The 23,442-nt window shown below is 40.1% G+C and overlaps 1 protein-coding gene across 1 annotated transcript in view; it reads right to left on the minus strand.

Moving 5' to 3' along the window:
• Positions 1 to 2,160: 2,160 nt before the first annotated feature.
• LOC126278774 (serine/threonine-protein phosphatase 2A 65 kDa regulatory subunit A alpha isoform-like) overlaps positions 2,161 to 23,442 on the minus strand; it is a 118,588-nt gene continuing 97,306 nt past the window's right edge. Inside the window, exons 9-11 of the mRNA XM_049979051.1 lie at positions 17,161 to 17,260; positions 14,160 to 14,363; positions 2,161 to 2,234 (exon numbers count right to left, since the gene is read on the minus strand). Of these exons, the coding sequence (XP_049835008.1) occupies positions 2,161 to 2,234; positions 14,160 to 14,363; positions 17,161 to 17,260 (378 nt within the window). The remainder of the gene's footprint in view (positions 2,235 to 14,159; positions 14,364 to 17,160; positions 17,261 to 23,442) is intronic.

The following is a 23,442-nucleotide window of genomic DNA, read 5'->3' on the forward strand; positions in this document are numbered from 1 at the left end:
GCTGCAGATTGCACTCGTGTCTCTGGGTCCGTTGAGAACTTCAGCATCAGTGAGAAGCAGCTTGATTTCAAGATAAGTGAATTCACAGAGTTGTGAATCTATATAAAAAAAATATTATAATAACCACGTAATTTGATAAACGGATTATTTACGAGCTAACAAAATAAAACGTGAGAACAAAATTATAAAATGTTCTGCTGTATCAGGTACATTGCCAAAATGTCAGTTCATATACAAACTACTCCAGATACGCAGATATCCCTGCTCACAAATGGAAAGAAATACGCTTCCTTCTTTCAACTATCACAACTTCACTCCGTGCACTTCGTATCTAAGAAGGTGCACCTGAACTGAATTTGAATATTTGTAACTTAACAATTCAGTTACGAGTGTGTCTTAGTAACAGTAAGAAATATTATATAGACGATAAGTACGTATCCAACACTAATAAAATCGCATATTTAACATACTTACATCATTAATGCTGTTGGCAATTAAGAACCGAACTTGCCAATATGGATCCTCTGCGTATTTATACAGAACTGGCAGAAGATGTCTGTATACATCATCAGATAGTTTCTTAGATTTAAATAAAACGATTAAAGCCTGTGCCGCCTCCAAGTGAAGACCAATCTGTAAAAATAAACGAATGTTGTAAAAACGGATTTGGTACGTGTATTAGTTAAAGAGCATAAGTGGATAAGAAATTGTCTTTATGTACCTTATCTTCCAGGACCTTCTCGAAAATGGGTACTACATGAGAGGCATAAAACTGGACATCAGCGTCTTCAGCTATAGCAGGCAACATGGACAGTGCCATTCTTCGCACTAGCATATCTTCATCCTCACACAGACGATGAAACAGTTCACCTAGGTACTCTGCAATCAAACAAAATACGAACATCAACTTCGTGTCAATATGATAGTTGGCTACAGAGGTTTCTTTTCCAATAAGCTTCAAGTATGCAGATCATTAGATTTAATTAATTACCTTTCACTGTGGGAGTAACTCGACCATAAATGGAGCACAGATTCTTGCACGCCAATAGCCGTGACGTACTCCTTTCTTCTGCCACTAACTTTTCTATATTCGCAACTGTGTGCCGATAGTTCGGATGTGTTACGTCAGCACCGTGATTGATGGTTGATTTGTGCTCGTATACTTCTCCAAGAGCACACTCATACCAAGTGGGAGCCTGAAAAAGAAACGGGACGTTAAGAAAAACGAACACTGAAAAAGAGAAAGTTTGGTAACATCTGTAAATAACTGTGATAATCCAGGTAAATTCCAAACTCTCGAACAAATGCTGACTGCCGTTTACAGTGCAAACCAGCTTGGTCTTGAGAACATCAATTTCAGTACCGAGTTTAGTGAGAATTTGTTCTAGTTTTAGTTTTGGTGGGGCTTAACGTGTTCCACAACGTCTTTATAAAATGTTACCAAAAAGTTCCGAAAGTTTATCTACTAAGAGCATGTTGGTCCTAGTTCACTGTGGTTTATGATTATGAGCTGTTTGCCACATACATGCATCATCATGATCCCAAATGAATACTCAAATTATTTTAATTACGCATTTATGTTACTGTATTCAAACAGTCAAGATTCATTGTTATCCTTGGTAGTGAATTGCTCCACTATCTTACACATTTCTAAATATGTGATTCAGGTAGCTCTGTAATTCCCATGGACTGTCTGATGAAATAATGATGAGAAGTCACCTGTTTCAAAGAAATCGTAGTGAAGACCTTTAATCATCGTGTGTGATCTTTCTATGACAATTATTCTGGACGTCCGCCTTACCGTTTATTAAGGACTCTAAGATGTGGGGCTGTGTGGGGACTGTACTATGGCCCACACTTTCGGCATATTCGGGTATGAGAGTGTAATGCGAGAGATCTTTCTAGCAAATATTTACTTCAGAATTTAATTTTAATTTCAGATTTAAAAATACGAATACGACAGACAATAGACTGCGTCTTACAGCAAACGTGATCTTAATGTAATGTGTGATTGACGACGGTAATTGCAGTGTGACTGTGGTTGCGCTAGTGGTGTGACGTACCTCTTCAGGGAGCGAGGCACCGCACCAATGCGACGTCGCGATGTTCATGCCCGGGTCGCAGACCATCTCGCCATCGTCATCCTCATAGAAGGGCTGCCTACGCCTGAGGAACACCCAGAGGCAGCGTCCTCCTTTCTTGCACAGCAAACTCCGGAACAAGCTCCGAAACATCTGTTAAACGCAAAGGGCAGTGTCACCTACTGTCTAACGGTGCGTGACTCGTAGATATCGGTAGTGAAGCAAGAGTATTTGAGATACTGGAAGAGGACAACTTCCGAAGCTGTTGTGATTAATTTGTGATTACTTTTTGTTATTCAGCGACATAAATAACTTGGTAAATGATGGGATTCACATAATTTTTTGGAAGCTCTGCTCTGATATTCAACGATATATTTAGTAAGCGTAAAGAGGTTGACATCCATAGTGCACAGACATCAGTGGAACGTGCTTCAAGCAAAGCTCTGTTCATCACGGACAGCTCTACTTTTAATTAAGATATTGCAGTGCCTGTGTTATTTAGACCAAGAAGCATCACGGCGGCGACTACACCTCTTATGAAATATGTTAAATGTATTTTTTTCAACTGCGAATGATAACAACCATCAGCTGTAGAACAGATGACGACAGTGAGAATTTGAGCTGGACCGAGACTCGAACCCAGATTTCCCGCGTATCACGAGCGGTCTCCTTACCATTTGGCTATCCGTGCACGGCACAGGCATTGCAAGATCGTATTGCTATGCCGGTTCCGGGCATACGACTTTCAAAGTACAACGTCTGACCAGTGCGGTAATATAAATAATACATGTACGAATCCAGTTCGTAGACGCGTGGTTGACGAGAAATGGAAGTTTGCGTTGGGCCGTGAGTCGTGTACAGATAGCCTACTGTATGGCTACCACTCCCGATAAACGAGAAATCAGAGTTCGAATGCTGGTTCGGCACATATTTTCATCGACGTCGTGTCATTCTATAGCTGATGGTTGTCATCATTCGCAATAGGGTATACATTTCATATATTACTTTTAATTGTCGGTCTAGGCTTTTAACATTACCAATCATGACATATACAGCTTTTACTTCAAGTGCCTCTGGATACCAACTCATCTAGACTTCAGAGACTAGAGCCCTGGTATCAGCCAATTTCGTCGAATTTGTACCAGGCGAATGGGTCTGGTGTCATATATCCGTTGCTTCATTCTCATACAGGGAGGAAGGTCGGCGTGTTATGTCATAGGGATATTCTAGAATCTACATAATGGAATTTGTATTTTTTTGCTACCAGGTATACACTAAGAACAGAGTCTCGCAGCTCTTTTTGTTCTTCTCAGTATTTTCTCCTGCTACGAGGTATTTTTCCCTTGAAATTTAATTCGTTCTTGGATATAAACTGCAATATTTGGGGTGAGGCGTTACCATACTCAAACTACTATAGCAGTCTCGTATCGGTACTTTCTACGTAACTTAGTTGTTATCATTCCGCTTACATCCGAAAGAGACAACAAGATCTCAATTATTATTATTAAATCGAGATCTAGTAACTAAAATTATTTTGCTTGAGTTTCCTCCCGTAAGAAGATGAGAAATCAGTGTATTTTTATATAGACACAGCTTTGTGTTTTGACGTTGCTACAAAGCTACTAATTTCTTATTTTTCTATTTGTTGTAAAACAATGTGCTTTTTCGCTTTTTTAGTGCAAGGTTCGTCCAAGAATATGTACGGTTTCAAAAATGATTATTTTGCGTCTAGCTATCCACCATTCATTTCCACTTACTCTACGCAGGTAATCCACGGGACGATGAACGTAGCCAATGAGATAAATGTCTTCAGTACAACGTTATTGTTGAAATTAAAGTTGGGTTTGGTATAGTATTTCCTTGGAACCTATAAGCCAGTGAATCCAAGTTGCAATGGTACTTGAATTACCTCACCTGATCCTCTCGATACCAGCTATATTCTACTGTGTTTCTGCAAAGTAGTTGACATATTTCTGAGACAACATTCAGATTTGATTTCATTTGTGATACATCGATATGTTTATATTGCAATGATATTATTCTTATGTGTATTCTTTCATTTGTCACTATGATATTTGACGGACTTGTAATACTGAAGTTTGGCCGCGTAAGCGATAGTTAATTAGTTGTTGAGCTGTTAGAGAGTCGGACCTTGTAAAGGTCAAGTCCTGGACGTCATGTTGGGAAGATGCATATTGTAGTTGGCTTATAAAATGTGAGGAAGTTGTTTTCAAGTATTTTTTGTGTTGTGAAGTTATGGTTTGTGTGATACATGATATTGGAATAAAAGCAATTAAAAGGAAGTGTAACTTAAGTTCGGAGTGCTGATTATTTTTTTTTTACATCACCATTGTGCTAACTTTGAAAGGTTTAATCTCCAAGAATGGTTTGAGAAGTGCATCTACAAAACTTTTGAATGTAGCAGAATAAAACCTAGTACTCTTTGCATCCGAGGTTGGAAGCATAACCACCTAGATTTTTAATTATTGTGCCATGATAATACGAGACCAGCGTGGAAAACACAAAAAGATGAGTGCCTAGTTTTTCTTATTATTATCTGAAATGACTTTATTAACGGTGCTCTAATGACACCTGCCACATAATATCACTGTTGTTGCCCGACAATGCAGTATTTAGCAGCGTGAGCAACACCACAATCGTTATAAAAATTTTGACCTTTGTTGTTGTAGGACTGTTAGCAGGTCCAACCTTGGAACACGCGACGTTCAAAACGAGTTGCTAACTGGCTTTAGAGAAGTTGGGTTGTGCTTTGTATGGGACAATATGCCTTTCTTTTCGGCGTACTCGTAAAGGTTAACTACAATTTTTCATTGTTACTGTGACTGCAGATGAACATCAACGAAAGCAAAAAGAGGATAATGGAATGTAGTGGAATTAAAACAGGTGATGCTGAGGGATTTAGATTTGGGAATGAGACACTTAAAGTAGTAAATGAGTCTTGCTCTTTGGGGAGCGAAATAACTGATGATGGTCGACGTAGAGATACAATGTAGACTGGCGATGGCAAGGAATGCGTTTCTGAAGCAGAGAAAGTTGTTAACATCGAGTATAGATTTAAGTACAAGCGCGTCTTTTCTGAAAGTGTTTGTATGGAGCTTAGCCATGTATGGAAGTGAAACATGGACGATAAATAATTTAGATAAGACGACAATAGGAGCCTTCGAAACGTGGTGCCACAGAAGGAAGTTGTTGAGGATTAGATGTATTAATCACGTAACTAATGAGAAGGTACTGAAAAGAATTGGTAGAAGAGGAATTTCTGGCACAACTTAACTAGAAGAAGGGAAAGGTTGGTAGGACATGTTTTGAAGCATCAAGGGATCATCAATTTAGTGTTTGAGGGAAGCAGGGAGGGTAAAAATCGTAGAAGGACATCAACGCATGAATACACTAAACAGTTTCTGAAGGATGCAGGTTGCAGTAGTTACTCGGAGATGAAGAAGCTTGCACACGATAGAGTAGCATGGAGAGCTGCATCAAACTAGTCTCAGGACTGAAGACCACAACAACAACAGCAATAACTATGAAAGCGTGAGTTTTAATTTTTCTTCGAAGATGCAGTCGTATTATTGTAACATAGCCCTAATCATACAGGATTTAAGATCCTTCCGGGTAGTGAGTTCGATTCTACTCAAAAAAATGGTTCAAACGCCTCTGAGTACTATGGGACTTAACTTCTAAGGTCATCAGTCCGCTAGAACTACTTAAACCTAATTAACCTAAGGACATCACACACATCCGTGCCAGAGACAGGATTCGAACCTGCGACCGTAACGATAGCGCGGTTCCAGACTGTAGCGCCTAGAACCGTTCGGCCAACATGGCCGGCCATCAACAAAGAATTACTTCTTGAACACATCGAATCGAAGTAATGTACGAAAACGCATACAAAATTTAAAAAATAAATGCTTCACTTTGAACAGCGGTTTCAAGCTGTACGTTTTCATTTCTATTTTCTAAGGTACCATAATATTACGGTAGTGAGAGTTACATTTTCCCTTAGGCTCCTTAAAAATTACAGATGCCATAATACCATAAGAGTGAAAGTTAGATATATTCATTATTTTCTTTAGATTACTTAAAATACTAGTACACTGCACAGGAAAGGCACTGAAGCATTATCTGCGAGAATTTTAGTGCACCGATACAGGTTTGTTGTACTGGGTACCGTATATTGTTGTCCCTAAATTAAGTTTTCATTTATTCTACTTATAACTATTATAATTTTACCACATGATAAGATGCAAATGTTCACATCGAAGATGACACCTGGTGAGAAAAAAATGTGCAAATTCTTGCTAAAATGGATAAAAGGCAAAGACGTGATAATGAAGAGATACGAAGTGGCATACGTGCTTAACGTACATATATATTGAGAAAAATATGGAGGGAAATGTAATATACTTCAGCAAACTTTACAAAGCTATATCCCACAGACTGCATCCTGACGGAATACAGCTCCCATCTACGACGGTAAAGGAGTCTCTCTTGATCACGTGAACAGAGGAATCGTCCTACATGCTGGGTCCTGAGAATTGAAGATTATCTACACTCTGTAATGTCATTACAACATCATGATATTCTTTTAAACATGCGCATCTAGGAAGGAATGGAATACTACCTCAACAACTGCCTCTGCTACCACAAAGCACGGATTGAATTTTCATATCGTGTCTCCGAACAAAATCTGGAAAGCGACCAATACAGTTTAGTACAAGTTCGTACATCTTACGATACACGAGTTCGCATCTACGTGAGAGAGGGTAACGGGACTGATTTCATCTTAGCTACCGCATCTCTTTACTCCTTTGCTTAGTGAACGGCTCAAATCATGTTGACTGGCGTAGCTAAATCAAAAGCGTATCGCAAGTCGCAACTCGCGCCGGGAATTATCACTCAGTACTATTTTAAATAGTAGGTACGCAATAGTTGAATTTTCTCTGATCCATATACTCCTGCCTTGTACCTGTTTCTTCAGAATTATATCGTAAATTATCTACATGCGTTCTGAAGAAGCGTCATTATAATTTCGTGTCGTGTTACCATTTTAGGACTGACGTCATCAGGTCGCCTGTATTATACTTCATATCTGACGATGAATACAATGTCGACAGTTTAAGTAGACATACGAGAAATGTTGATGTTTACCTCGCACCAGTAGAGACTTCACTGGTAATACAAGGAGAAATTTGCTACGAGCAAAAGGGTTTCTTCTTTATCAAGCCTCACACTATTTCTTGGCAACGACACACGTCGTTTCCTATCAGTGCCTGATGCTAGGGTCTTCGATCGTCAGTAATTTTTATTAGTTGAGAGACACTGTCCCTTTAAACAAAATATAAAAGTTTTGGGGAACTATTGAAACGAAAATTTTAACACTTTTTACCGCTGCGCAGTCAGCGCGTCGCCTGTCCAATTACTCAGTAGCTACGTGCGTAACGTGCAGACAGCGTAACAAATCATAGTCTGCCACCATCTCTACTAAATGTACAACTCGTCTCACAACAAGACCGTCTGAGTGCAAACAAATAATTTCTTGCACTAGGTCTCTGGTGACAAGGAATGAACAAACATCCTTATTTTGCTGATAGATGCAGAGAATTAGAAGCACTGCGGCGCAGACTGAGACAGTGCTAAACATTGGTGACCGATGGTAAGCACTGTTCAGAAGTGAGGCCGATCGAGTGAGACTCTTGAAAGCAGACTTACCATGACTAGTTTTGTGGGAGTCTACTTGTACAATAACATGAACTTTCAAAACGGTATAGCTTATTTTCCCCTCTTGTTGGGAAAAATTAATTTAAGAGAGCAAGTACCGACATCAGACAGCTAGGTTTAAAAGAAATTTAAAGGGAAATAAGACATGTAGTACCTTGGGTATTTCTGTTGTCACTTGTACCGAAGAATCTCGCTTCGTCGGAGACCTACACACAAATGAAACACTAATGTTATATCCTTCCTGTGAATTGGGTAACGTTTTATTTCACTTCGATGGTTTCTTCCTTTTATCGAGTTCACTTCATGACCACAAAACTAGTTTTTGATGTTATCAAATCAGCATAAAAAACAAAAGTTCTTTCTGATTTTGAAAAATAAACAGCTTACTTTTCAAAACTACTAGTACATTGGTATTACTTTTCTATTAAATATTTAGAAGCTGCAATAACCATGTAGCCCTTTGAGATACATTCTTCTATTCCTGTTTTTTAATTTGCCCAAAATTCAAGTACAATACAGAGGTAAAAACACTGGTTAACTGTTTTAAAGAAGTAGTGCAAGTATAATAAGTCACGGCCATAGGTACTGCCCCACTTATACGATTGTCCTAAACCACAATTTCATTTTATTCCTGTATTATTCGAATTTGATGTGATACAGTAGGAATGTTTATAGTGATGCAGCTTATCTCATACCAAAATGGGGAAACTAGGGTTTGAAGTAAATAAAAAGTTGTGACGCAATGATTAAGGTAAACGAAAAAACATACCTACGTAGCATATAGAAATACTAGGGAAACTAAGGTATCAAATGTAATGTACTTGTGCAAAGTTATATAGTTATACCTCGGAAACGAAAGCCCGGTGGAAATAAAACTTCCAAATGCGCCCATAAAGGAGGCTCTTGTCGTCAACAGAACCCTGAAATCGCCCTTCTTCATGAGATGTGGTCGCAGCTGTTTAAACTTATTAACCACACTTCAAAGTAGTAATAGCTCAAGATATTCTCTTAAGCATGCGCAGTCGGAAATAAACAAATCACTCTGTCACCACCTGCCTCTGCTGCCACAAAGCGTGACTATGTTTTTTCAAAGCGTACCCGAAGAGGGTATAGAATGCCACTAACGCAGTGCGCTAAACGATTGACGTGATCGCAGTGATGCGAGAGGGAACGTGAGGATCAACTTCGACTCTGCTACCACATCTTTTTACTCCATTTTTTAGTCCAGAGCTAAATTCTTGCTAACTGATGTCACTATACATCCATTGCGTCGTAAGCTGAGACATGTGACGGGAATGCGTGGTGTGCCCTATGAATCTTACTCCACGCAGAACCATAACATTGCACTGAATTGTCACCGAATACTATTTTAAGAGGTAAGTCAGTAATAGTAAAATTTGCACTGATCTATGTACGCCTACGTAGTAGCTATTTCCTGAGAATTGCATTGAAATTAACTACATGCGATCTACAGAAGGATATGCAGAACTGCGTATCGTGCGCCATCGATGTCGGACTGATGTCGCTTGTATCTGAGATGCAAAAGTGAAAAATGCTATCGTCAGCTTAGGGAGACATTGAAACAAGAAGTATTTGATGCTTACCGTGCGCAACAAGAGTCTTCACCGGCAAGGCAAGAAGAAAATTTGCTACGAGCAAATCGCTTTCTTCGTTAGCAAGCCTCAGACTGTTTGTAGGCAACGTCGCAGGTCGTTTCCTGCCAATGCATATTGTTGGTGCTTTCGCTTCTCTGATCGGGAATGGAGGGATTGTCTTTTTAATTCAGTTGTTACAGACCATTCACCGTCGATAGTGTTTGGGTCCGTAATGTAGATCGCAATAAGAAGTTATATCGTCAAAGGCAGTTTCCAACACATTCGTATTTCCGAAGCAATTTTACACCTATTTACAGACATAGTGAATGCACTTTATGCGATCACATTAACTGACACTTCAGGCTTGGAAGTTTTCCCCATTCGTAGCCAATACATTGGTTTCAGATTTCGGGCTTAGCGTCCATATCATCTTTTTTCATCTAATGCTGTAGACACAATGTTCCTGAAACACACGGGAAAATTGCCCAGAAAATAGATGAACTAAATTTATGAGAAAGCAGATTGTTGTATTTCACGAACGTCAGTATCTCACGTAACATAGTCAGAAAATGGTTCAAATGGCTCTGAGCACTATGGCACTTCAGATCGGTGGTCATCCGTCCCCTATAACTTAGAACTACTTAAACCTTACTGACCTAATGATATCACACAAATGCATGCCCGAGGCAGGATTCGAACCTGCGCCCGTAGCGGTCGTGCGGTTCCAGACTGAGGCGACCAGTACCGCACGCCCACACCAGCCCGCGTAACATAGTCCTCCACGACTTCAATAGCAGACGCTCCCAACAGAGACCACTCGGTGATCTCATAAGCCATGATAGAAGTACAGTGTACGTGGCTTTACGGTCAATGGCTAAACGAAAATACTAACAATTTTTAGCGGCAAGTACCTCATACTATCCAGATATCGCACAGGACACCAAGAACATCTACAGTCGCATCTTTTGAACTTGTCGTTTTCTCTTCGAATACAACACCTTTTTTCGTCTTCGTAACATATGCCTTTATTTTGTTTATGAGCTTCGCTATACTATGTGCTCAACAGGGTAGTAGAAATAAACGTGCAAAACAGTTTCGGAGCATATCAATGCCTAATGTATAGAAAGCAACTGCGAAACTCTTAAGAATGTACTTGTCTGACATTGTGAAAAAAAAGATGAATCGGGGAAGGTGGAGGTAATATCCATCTACCCGTCGCGAAACACATACTCACATAATAGCGGTTTCTAAGGAACTTATCAGTAAGCTTAGCAATAATTGTAAATTTGATACGGTGTAAGTGAGTAGAAGGTTCAGGTTCAAGTGGGTTAAATTCCTTTCTTCAAAATACTACATAACTCTTTTATTTCAAAAACTGCCTTTAAAGGAAATAAAGGATATTCGTCTCTTCAGTTTCCTCAGTAATTAAAAATGCAACTATAGTAATTTAAGGAAGACACTATAATAATACAATTTCAATAAAACAAATTTATATGTCCTTCATTGCTGATGTTTCAAATAATACTGCTCTGACATGTATGGAATTAAGCCTTGTTACAACTTCTTCCAAATGTCTGCAACATAGACTGAAGTCAACGCAGTCATCAACCTAAGAGAGGCAACCTCCCTTTGGCCAGCCACATCAGCGGTGTCTGAATGACAAATAGTGCACTTGATCACAAATTGTTTTCTCAGCCCTTCCGTGCACTGATGGAAGTACACCAGGGTTCAAAACCCCAAGCGGGCGACCATTAACAAGCTGGGTCACTCGATGTTAGGCACCGCTGTTATCAATGAGGAGGCAGCAAAAACAAATACGTCTAAAGAGGACATCTACGGCGTGACGTCCGCAGATGGGCGCTGCCGGCCGCGGTGGTCTTGCGGTTCTAGGTGCGCAGTCCCGAACCGTGCGACTGCTACGGTCGCTGGTTCAAATCCTGCCTCGGACATTGATGTGTGTGATGTCCTTACGTTAGTTATGTTTGAGTAGTTCTAAGTTCTAGGGGACTGATGAACACAGATGTTAAGTCCCATAGCGCTCAGTGCCATTTGAACTATTTTTTCTAAGGCGCAGTAAAAAAGGAACAGTGGTAAACCATCCCCCTGTACTAATCTTGATTTTATTTCAAATGGTTTTGAAAGTTCCCCCACTAATCTTACTTGTCTGATTTTGTTTGTTTAATTTTCTTTAAACATTTCTCTTGCTTTATTGTTGAATTCATATTGCATTATAACTTTGGGTAGTACGTTTCTATCATTTGAGTCACAGCCCTTCATAAAATATGCAGGAATTATCAAGTATTTCAGGTTTCTGATTTGCCTCATTTCTTTTATCTTCCCTAGACATAGTATTTGTAGATTTCTAGATAATTCCTGAATCCTGCACGATGTTCTCCTAGCATTGTGTCGAATATCCTTTCAGTACCCTTTAAAAGTTCCATAGCCAATATATTATACGTCACTGGCAAAGGGGAGATACCTCTATAAAAGCTACGAACAGTTTTCTTTCCATTTTTATGCAGTGGCAGTATTAATATCGATGTCCAGTCTCATGGTATGCTGATTATCGAGATTTCATTACTGATTTCTGTTAGGCATAGAATAATGATGTCACTGGAGCTTAACCATAATGCAACAACTACACTGCTTCCTCCCGGTGTTTTGTTAATTTTAAATTGCTTTTAAGATTTCTCCGATCTCCTCTAATGTAGCATCGAGTCTGATTGTTCCACGATCATATTATCAAAACGAAAATGTTCTTTCTTTGAAGTATTCTGCAAGTATTCTGTCTTTCTCAGTGTCATTATACATGCAGTTTTGTGTGTTTTTGTACCTGTATACTGTAAACGTGGTGGTGTGTACATATTTAAATAGCTTTTCAGTGTTTTATAAAAATTCGCTTTGTTGTTCTGCTTAACCCTGCAGTAGGAGCGTGCTCTAACGTTACCGGGTCAGGCGTTTTTGGAACAACTGTCGCCATTTGTGTTTCTTTATTACTGCTTCAAATGATTATCAGATGTTCTTTAGTACCTTTTCTGCGCTTTTGTATATGCATAGAAATGGAAATAAAACACAAATTTCTAAAAAAACTAATAACTTATTTCAGAGACAGTTAACACATACGGTATGATAGTAAGGCAAACACATCCATCTTTTACATTTATGACACCATTTTCCAGTTGACTTGCTTTTCTGCGTTCCACACTCGTAACAACGTCTTTTGGAGTCTTCTCTGGAACTGTCTGGTGGCGTAACTGTTGAATTCATGCCCAGTAGAAGACGTGCACGCCTACGTAATTCAATGGGAATATGAGGGACAGCAGACCTATATTAAATTTGAGGTTTCATTATTTCTCAGGGCAACTTCAGCTGGAACTCCGTTCTTTTCAGTGATTGAGGTGTTGTAGTAATTGCTCGGTATATGCACAATGCGTTCATGAGGAACCATTAAGTATATTATAAAAAACAAACATAGACCAACTTCGAGTGTTTCGTGACACATCAGTGTTTTGAAGTAGTTGATCGAGTAAATCAAGTCCAATATTCGTCATATTGTAAAAAGTTACGATTACTGCTTTCAGTGAATCTCTAGTATCTTTATTAATGGCATCATCATGATATAATATAGATATTAAGGGAACAGCTTGATTAACTTTAGGGCAGTATGAAACTAGCGTACAGTTCTCTTAAAAGCCAAAGAAAGAAGAATATTGAGGTGTTTGCTTATTAGGTAAAAACTGCTTGGGAATTTCCTTCTTGTTTTCCCATAGCGTCCCAACATGTATCAGTCCCCAGTCTTTTAGTAGCTTTTTAGCCAATGGTATACTGCTGAACCAGTCATCACCAGTAACGTTATGGTGAGTCGCGCGGACTGGTTCCACTTATCTCATTACTTCACCTGAAGGAAAATTACTGTGCTTGCAAGGACCCTCTGGTTGAGTGCCAGCATAAGTTTCTAATTTGGAAGTATAGGCAGTTTTAGCACCTACCAAAGCAAATATCTTAATGGCGTATTTGGCGGGCCTTTTAGGAGGATACTGTCTGAATTGGCATTTCCTCGAAAAGAAAGTATGTGTACGTCGACAGTAAAATATTCACTTGGCACAAAGTGTTCTGAAAAATTATGAACGACAGTCTAAAAAATGTCCCCAATTGAGGCTAATTTATCAATTTCTTTTCGAACGCTTCTGTCCCTTACGTCATCAAAACGTAAACATCTCAAAAGAAATTTAAATCTTTTTTCACACATGGATAGGCAACAGGATTTTAAGCCGTTACCTCTAGAGTTATCCCAGAGCATATGCGTGTTTTTTTCTAGAAATTCTTAGTGTTCCTGTTAGGTAGAGTATGCCGAAAAGTGCTCTTATTTCAGTCTCATCGGTAAGTCTAGCATTTGTATGTCTCTGAAATTTTCTTTTCAAATTTCTTACATAAAAATTTGTAGAGTTAACTAAAATTTTGTAAACATTACTGTCTAAGATAAGATCTAACGAATAACCCTCAGATAGTATTGCTTTCTTACATAAATATTTGTACAATTAACTACAATTTTGTAAACATTACTGTCTAAGAAAAGATCTAACAAATGATCTTCAGATAGTATTGCTGACGCTTGCATCTTGGGGCCAGGTAGATGAGTTATTATATTCTCTGACCTTGTCCTCATGTGTCTTTTAGGAAAAGACTTTGACCATTTTGTTTTACTGTCCTTCTCAAGATATTAGGAAAGAAATACTAGACTCACCGCTCTCATTACCGTATTCACCAGCAGATTGTTCAGTTACAGTGTCATGATCGCTTTCCATTAGTTGATCATCTTCATTTGAATCAGACTCTTCAGAATCAAATACGTCATTTTCATCTTTCTCTGCATCTTCTTCGAGCCACCTCAACCACACTTCAGGGTCGGAAGACACATCCACTCTTTTTTTCTTCGGATCTGACATCACTAAAACAAAAACATGTTTTTGAGTAACAGTTTCTGTAAATTATAGTACATGTTGAAAACTGCATAAATGATCACTTCAGTCAACATAGTTATTTTATTCGGATTAATAAAAAATTTAAATATCATACTTACAACGAATTTAGTATGAAAAATGTCTAAAAATAGAAATTGTTACGTAGATAGGCGCGTGTTGGGCAGTTGCACCCCAACTCACTTCACCATCCTGCTGTTCTTCGTTTAGCTGTCCAACTGACGTTAGCTGCAAACGAATGTTGAACAATTCGCCCATAGAAAGGTACTAATAGTGGAAAAGCTGCAACTTTAAGCGTAACGGAAATAATCGCAACGTAAAACCAATGGCTGATAGTTGCGCCCCAACCTCCAACTCCACAGAAGTGCGACTCTGTTGACGTTAGATGATCATTTTATGTTGTGCTGTGATCTTTTTGAGACCTTATAATGCATGTTTCCATGCTTATATGTAATTTTTTCCAGTTCCTATCGCTCTTTTTTTACGTTCCAGACGTTCAAACTTGTTGTCTGTTTATAGTTAGCGTCTCACTATCACCATACCAATAAGTATGTATCCATTTCTTTAATAAGGGATAACGTCTTATGCAGCCTCAATAATGTTTTTTGTGGAGTTGTTCCCAAAATTTAGGTATTCTTTTCCCCAACTGCATTTTGCAATAATCTTCTCAGGTAACTTTTCTATGCATATACTTAAAGATTCAGCTTCAAAAATTTAAAATATAACGCTCTAAGTACTTGGGCTTAACCTTAACACTACCTGGCTACAAAAAGTGTGGGAGGAATTCGTATTACGGCCAAGTAATTTACGAAGGCATTGGAATTAGGTTTATAGAGTTACATTACATATTGAACTGCATTGCATTGAACCTGTGTACTATGTTTGTTTGGGGAATTATCTACAAACAAGGTGAATGGAGTCATAAGCGCAGAATCTAAGCATGCCCTAAAAGCCTGGGCACCTCAACGTACCTCGCCACGCCACAATTGTTTACCCAATGCGAATCCCTGGTTTCAATGTGATTGGTCTTCTCCCAGCAATACAACGCAGCTCCATCCTTTCACGAGCTACGTGCAAATTGTTTTGGATGAGGTTCCAATCAGCACAGTTCCGTGCAGCGTCCCTCTGATCCGCAAGTACGCCAGTTAACGACCATAAATGCCTGATGTTTAAAGGTAATCACAAGACTACCAGGTGTTGTCTCGAGCTCTTCGTGCACCCCACTATTAATGGCATACCCCAACCACAAAAAAGGACTATCCAATACAGCAAAGTCGCTATGATGGCACACAATCAAAACAACTCCCAAGGTGTACTTCCAACACCATCATTTCAAAAGAGAAACTGCGAAATACATTGCATCTCAAATTCTCTGCTTTATGGGAAATGAAAGCGCACAAGTGCAACAGATCACAAATATCCCTTACGAGCAGGTGGTTCACCCTTGCGAGGCAATATTGCTTGTATATATCAACCAGCAGAAGCGCGTGTACGTATATGCGCACCGAAAGACGTACCAGTTATTATTTTCATCATGGCAACGATAACGGCAACCGATACGAAGTTGTCGTAAAGACATATGAGCTGCTTTTATATTAACAGTGGTTTATGTTGAGAGAGATGTGTTAGTGTGCCTTCTGACATCTAGTACCATGTTACTGCACTCATGCACTAGGGTGCTAGTCGTAGAAATAATGTCAACCATTGGTAGTGTGGCTATGTACAACGACTACGGTTGGATGGTAGAATTAGTCCTGTAAGATGTTAGAGCGTATAATGTAAGCTGAAGTTATATTTGCATATGAGGGTCTTGTTTCATGCATCAAATACTGATATGACAGAATTTTGTTATATGAAATTTTTAATGTTCTGCCACTCTAATGATCGTGTGCAACAGTATTTCATCTGTTGGACATTCATATTAATGGTAAACGGTCCGTCATTTGCAGATGTAGGCTTGTTATTATTTTATTGTCGTACATATTGACTGGTTGCCTGATAAGCGGTGCGAGGTATGTCACTGTGGTGAGCGCCACCTACGGTCTGCGGGGTACAGCAAATTTGACAACTGTTTGCCCAGTGCGTGTGGCGGAGCACATACGGTGTCATATGTAATTTTACTTATGTTAGAAACAGGCTTATGTTTGTTGAAGACATTTTATTGGTTTTGACGCCGCCGCTGGCCTAAGACATTTTTCAGTAATAAGTTTGTAGGTATGTAGTATGTTATCAGTTACCTAATTTTGAACTTTATGTGTAGATTGTATTACTGTTCTAGATGTTATTTTGGTCATTCTAGGACTTCTGGATAACGCTATATTAATATAGAGGAAACCTTGGTCAAAGTTTAAAATGTACGTATTTTAGTGCAACTGTGGACTGTTTTTCATTCGAGACGTAACAGTTACCCTTTCTGGAGCGTGGCAATTTCTGCAAATGCTCGTTAACCGTATCAGACGACACATCGTTTGCAGCGTAGTCAATGCAGGTGTGCTAATAAAGTAAATTCTATACCACAGTACCAATGACTTAATCTGTGACTCCATACCATTTGAAATGAAATGATCTCCAATCTTAATCCGCGTTTTGAATACACCCATTGGATTTTCATGATAATATTTCAATACTATGGAAACACAATTAGCCCTCAGTATGACCTTATCACCTCGGATCCCGCCACCCATCCGACACAATACGATTCCCTTCAAACAATAGGCTTAACTGCCTCCACATTCGTTACCCTTTCCTTAACGGAAATTTACTCACGGTCTACAGGATGCTGCTCCGCAACATCTTTAAAGAGAAGTAGAAAACCACTAAGAATAACACAGTTTTTATTAAATGATTCCTCTGGTGATCCCTTTCCCTGGAAGATATAATATCGCTCACTGTTTGTCTTCTTTCTCACGCAGCCATCCATGCAGGACTGCTCTCTGTCGCTCGTAGTTTGGCCAGAGATCGCGGTTGGACGAGTTTCAGTCTCAGCAGCGCCGCTCAGAACCCAGCTAGGGTGGAGCGACGTCGAAGGAGCTTGTGCGCTGCACCGAGTGCTCCTGACGTCTTTGGAGTGTAGCACCACCACCGCAGTTTCGGTAAAGGTTATGATTTTATGTTGTTGTTCGCGGTTGGTACCCCTTTTGTGTGTCACAGGGGCTTAATCAGTATTGAGTGATTCTAGTATGTATTTGGTTAGGTACAGTTTCTGCTGGTATTTATTGTTACTGGACACTAATTTTTGAACAGAGATTATTGTTCAACTAAATACTGTGGATTTCTTATTACTGTGAACGTTTGTGGTCATGTCATTGTGTCCGTGTCTAACATACCTTAATCAAATAAATACTTTATTAACATAAGTCCACGCATGCACAACCACAGGACCTAGTCTCACTCCATCCAAAACATGCGACAAGGTACAGAAATAAATCAGCACCATATTGCTTACAATATTCTGAATACCGGTATAGATTCCCCATCAAATTTTACAATATATTCATAAGATCTTGTCTTCAGTTTTTGTTATTACTTTCATTTCGAATACAGCTCTCTAGAACCCGCACTTAGCAGAATTGCACTGCTCGTCACCGATGGTAAGCCGATCAGTTCCAGTCATTCCACCAGCAAGGAGGTACTCGGCTCGTGTTGTCTGTAGTTCAACCATGCATAGACGGTCAATACAACAGTTCGATCGAGTCCGCAATGTTACTTTGTGGCAGGAAGGGCTCTCGACGAGGGTAGTGTCCAGGTGTCTCGGAGTGAACCAAAGCGATGTTGTTCAGACATGGAGGAGATACAGAGAGACAGGAACTGCCGATGAAAGCCTTGCTCAGGCCGCTCAAGGGATGCTGCTGCAGAGGGTGACAACTACGTACGGGTTATGGCTCGGAGGAACACTGACAGAAACGCCAACATGTTGCATAATGCTTTTCGTGCCGCCACAGGACGTCGTGGTATGACTCAAACTGTGCACAATAGGCTGTTTGATGTGCAACATCACTCCCGACGTTTATGGCGAGGTCCATCTTTGCAACCAAGACGCCATGCAGCTCGGTACAGATGGGCCCAACAAAATGCCGAATGGACCACCCGGGATTGGCATAACATTCTCTTCACCGATGAGTGTCGCATATGTCTTCAATCAGACAACCATCGGACTCATGTTTAGGGCTAACCACGGCAGGCTGAACGCCTTAGACAGACTCTCCAGGGAGTGCAGCAAGGTGGAGATTCCCTGCTTTTTTGCGGTAACATTCTGTGGGGGCGACGTCCGTCGCTGGTGATCGCGGAAGACTCCGTTACAGCTGTACGATACGTGACTGCCATCCTCCGACAGTTAGTGCAACCATATCGTCTTCATGGACGACAATTCGCCTGCCTATAATGCACATCTTGTAAATGACTTCCTTCAGGATAACGACATGGCTCGATTACAGTGGGCATCATGTACTCAATACATGAATCCTATCGAACATGCCTGGGATGGTTTATGGACGACGTGGCCCACCAATGACTCTGAGGGATCCACGCCGAATCGCCGTTGAGAAATTGGACAGTATGTACCAATAGTGCCTTGTGAGCTTATGGATAGTATGCCACGACGAATACAGGCATGCATCAATGTAAGAGGACGTGCCACAAGGTATTAGAGGTACCAGTGTGTACAGAAATCTAGACCACCAATCCTTAGGGTCTCGCTGTATCGTGGTACAACATGCAATGTGTTATTTTCATGAGCAATAAAAAGGGCGCAAATAATGTTTACGTTGATCTCTATTCCTATTTTCTGCACAGGTTCCGGATCTCTCGGAACCATGGTGATAGAAAACATTTTTGATTTGTGTAGTACAAGTGTATATCTGGTAAGGAATTATGACTGCGGAACATGAATTAGGATTATATTTTTAAGATATATTCCAGCTGTAAGAAGATACGAGGCCCCACGGTCAGTACATGACGCCCATAAAATAGGAAGAATGAAGGCTATGATACTTGGAAAGGACTTGGACAGCGTCCAGGAGGAGCACCAAGAATAAATAATCTCTAACCGAAGGTGTCACTCGTAAACCCCAATGAGAAACAGATTAAATAACACCTCACGTAAATGCGATAAACACGTTTTCCAAATGCATCCAAGAATGTTATTGTATTGCCCGTAAAATTCCTCTACTTTGTAAACTCCCATCGCAAAGCCCCCCACCCCCCCCCCCCCCTCCCCCCCACAGATTTACAAGTAATAGGCCCCAGCAGATATCCGTAAAAACTGAAAACAGATCAACCATGAAAGCACGAAGGTGTACTGGACTTCGAACATAAAGCAAAATAGAAACAGTGAATTTTCCAAAATCAACGAGTGCTATATAGAGATGCCGTAAAGAAAAACGGCATAGTGATTAAGTGGTTACGGTGTCGGCCTGCTGAGTGCGAGCAGTGTTCAAACGTCACACTTGCTAAGTTTTCTTCTCTGTTTGCTTTATTCGTATTTGTGTCTGTGTCGTGATGTAACGCTCATTTGCGAGAGCGATGTGTAAGGTGGGGACCTATAACAATTTGCTGGTACTGCTCAGTTACTGTTTAAACAGCCGAAAGGAAGTGGCTAATAGGAACCGTATAGTTCGATGACAAGGTGACAAGCCAACCGAATGCTCCACGGGAAAACACATCTGATGTGAGATATACGGCATTAGTGACAGTGCATGTGTCATATCACAAGAATTTGTTATCGACGCACCTACTTGGTACGACTGGTAAATGAGTGAAATATCCGTACTTGTCCCATATACACTACTGGCCATTAAAATTGCTACACCAAGAAGAAATGCAGATGATAAATGGGTGTTCATTAGACAAGTATATTGTACTAGAACTAACGCGTGATTACATTTTCACGCAATTTCCGTGCATATACCAGAACAATCATCTCTGGCCGCTGTTTGTGTATGGTAAATCGGTTGGAAACTTTCCTTATGTCAGCGCGTTGGAGGTATCGCCACCGGTGCCAACCTTGTGTGAATCCTCTGAAAAGCTAATCATTTGCATATCACAGCATCTTCTTCCTGTCGGTTAAATTTCGCGTCTGTAGCACGTCATCTTCGTGATGTAGCAATTTTCTTGTCCAGTAGTGTAGATGATCGGTTGAATGTGAATATGTTTGCTGCCAAAAAAATGATGAAAACATAATAGTTGTCATGTGAGGTTCAATAAATCAATGCAACAGTTTCATAATCACAACGTTCCTCTGCGCTCTGTGAAAACATATGTTTTTAACATATCTGAAGTTGCGTACCGTTTTGTAAGTCGTGACGCTTGAATTCTTTTGTTGTAAATAGCTCACAACCTTTATTTCTTGTTTTCATTTCTGTGAGAGGTCCATGTGGCATCTCACCTGCTCTGACTATTCTTCACGTTTACTTGCTGTGTTAACGTATTCTTACCTCATGTCTCATTTTCTATAACCAGAGTACAGTATGACAAGTGCCAGGACTACAGAAAGACAACAAACATTTCAGTGACCGGGCGGACTTTCATAATGTCGTGGAAAAAAAATACGGGGGCTAGAACTTTAATAGTGGCAACTATTTATTTACAGCTCGTACAAAATATATATGTGTTTCAAAGTTTTACTGACCTTCAGAGTAGTCACCAGCATTGTGTATAAACCGTTGCCAGCAATGTGGAAGTCGTAGGATTCTCTTAACAGTGCCAGTTTTGTTGACAGTTCAAGAGGCGCTGTCTATTGCCCGACGAATTTGTAGCAGTCCTGAAGCGAATGTCGTGGAGTGTTTCCTACTGTTTAAAATCGAGTTGAATTTACAAGGGCTTAAGTCAGGAGAGTGCAATAGGTCGTACAGCATTTAGCAGCAACATCAGTCAAACAGATCAGAAACAGCTTGCACTATAAGTGCTTGAGCATTGTCCTGCAAAATGATGGTCAGGTCCTGCAGAAAGTGTCATCACTTCTGTCTCTGTGCTGTTAATTTTTGGAACACAATCTACGACCAGGAACAGTGCAATCATCTGTTGGTGACACTAAGGAGCTCATGGTACATAGAACAAACTACAAATGTTTCCATTAGTGGTTCAAATGGCTCTGAGCACTATGAGACTTAACTTCTAAGGTCATCAGTCCCCGAGAACTTAGAAATACCTAAACCTAACTAAGATAAGGACATCACACACATTAATAAACGAGGCAGGATTCGAACCTACAACCGTAGCGGTCGCGCGGTTACTGACTGCAGCGCCTAGAACCGCTCGGCCACACCGGCCGGCTTCCATTAGTGCATCAATCTGTAGGTGACAATGAGCATCTGAGACATAAAGCAACAATTTATTACATTTTGTGTTTCGTTGTGTTTCAGGAATATCATTTCAAGTAAACTTTCGTCTGACCACAAAATGTACCAATGAGAGTGGTGAAACAGTCCCTAAAAGACTTCTTGGAGGTCAGTAACGCAAATGTAGTTCGTTATTTCTTATGGAATTTCGATATTTTATGAATATGTTTGGGGAGAGGACAGGCATGTGTGTGATGTATTTTGTTACTTATATTTAAGGTCGTTGATAGATAAATAAATACTATCTGATCTAACTGTCTTCTTCCAAATGTCTTTCTGATTGGAGGGAAATGGCGGATCCTGTTGATAATGTTTCATGGTGATCCCTAACTATGACACACAGTCCCCGAATTAACGGCATCTGGGACAAAAACGTACTTGCAAATCCATCAAGTCGACTTCTGCTCTTCCTTCTAGTAAGAGTGGGTCACTGGTTAACGCAGATAGCATTTCACGGTAAGTCTTTAAATATTCCATACTGACCAGAATGAGTAGCAATTGACTTTTATCATAAAGAATGGTAAGGGATGGAACTTGTTTCCTATTGCCTATTGGTTGGTTGGTAGATTTGGGGGAGGGTAGCTTTACTGCTGGCAGATTGGCTGAGAGAAAGTAGGGACTCAAAGCTATTGGCCGAGAGCATGATAAAGTTGTAAGAATGGGCAAGAGCTATGTAGTGGCAGGAGTGGTTATGGGGAGGTGGGATGCAAGAGAGAGAGAGGCAAGGGTGAGGGAAGGGGTGCAGAATGACGGATTGGACTCTGGATGTGCGTATCTTGCGTTTTTCTGGGCAGAACCTATCTTGCTACACTACCACAGAATACTTAAAACACTTTCATTACTTCATAGACATCTTTCACCAAAGTGTTGCATCAAACAATTGACACTACGGAATGTTCAAACTGCAGGACATATATGAAACTAAAGAACAGAACAATGTTCAAGTTTAATATATACTTTTTCGAACTCTGATAATATACAATCAAGACCTACAATGAACATTTAACCACAATAGCAGCAGTTCGCTGAAGATAGATGCACAGATATTGAATATACGACTCTTATGCTGGGGAAAGAATCTCAGTACTGTACTGATATATATGAAAATGTAAATGAGTAACAAAATGAGCCACCACATTATAAGCTGATACGCTCCACTGCATAGCATTTTTTCATCCTACTGCGACGGGCAGATTTCACGGAGATAAGCATCCCTGCATTGACGAGGCTCAGGTGCAATCGTCGATAAACAGTCGCCGATTTACCGTCGTAAGTGTCTGTAGACAAAACTGTTCATCTGACCAACGAACATTAGACCAAATCTTCTCCATTCTTCGTTCTCTTTGGTCTTAGTTAGACATACTCACAATTTTAATTTTAATATTGTTGTAGTTGGTACTACTTTCCATTCTACATGAACAGCAGCTTTAAATCACACTTGTATTCGTATGGTCAATCAAAGTTTATTTGAAGAGCCTTAGATGCGTTTAACGAATTATTGCCACAAACCTTACGACAGAGTGAGATGGCACACTGGTAAGACACTAGACTTGTATCATGGAAGGTTGCAGATTACGGCGAAGACCGGTACTTGTGGTGTTATATGTCTGCGCAACAACTCTGATTTCCATTTGCCTAAATCGCTTTTCCCTCGCTATATTTGTGAGAGCAATAGGACAGCAAATAACCAATTGCGGTACGGGGTACCTTCCGC

This window comes from Schistocerca gregaria, chromosome 6 (assembly GCF_023897955.1).
Source record: "Schistocerca gregaria isolate iqSchGreg1 chromosome 6, iqSchGreg1.2, whole genome shotgun sequence".
Classification (NCBI taxonomy): domain Eukaryota; kingdom Metazoa; phylum Arthropoda; class Insecta; order Orthoptera; family Acrididae; genus Schistocerca; species Schistocerca gregaria.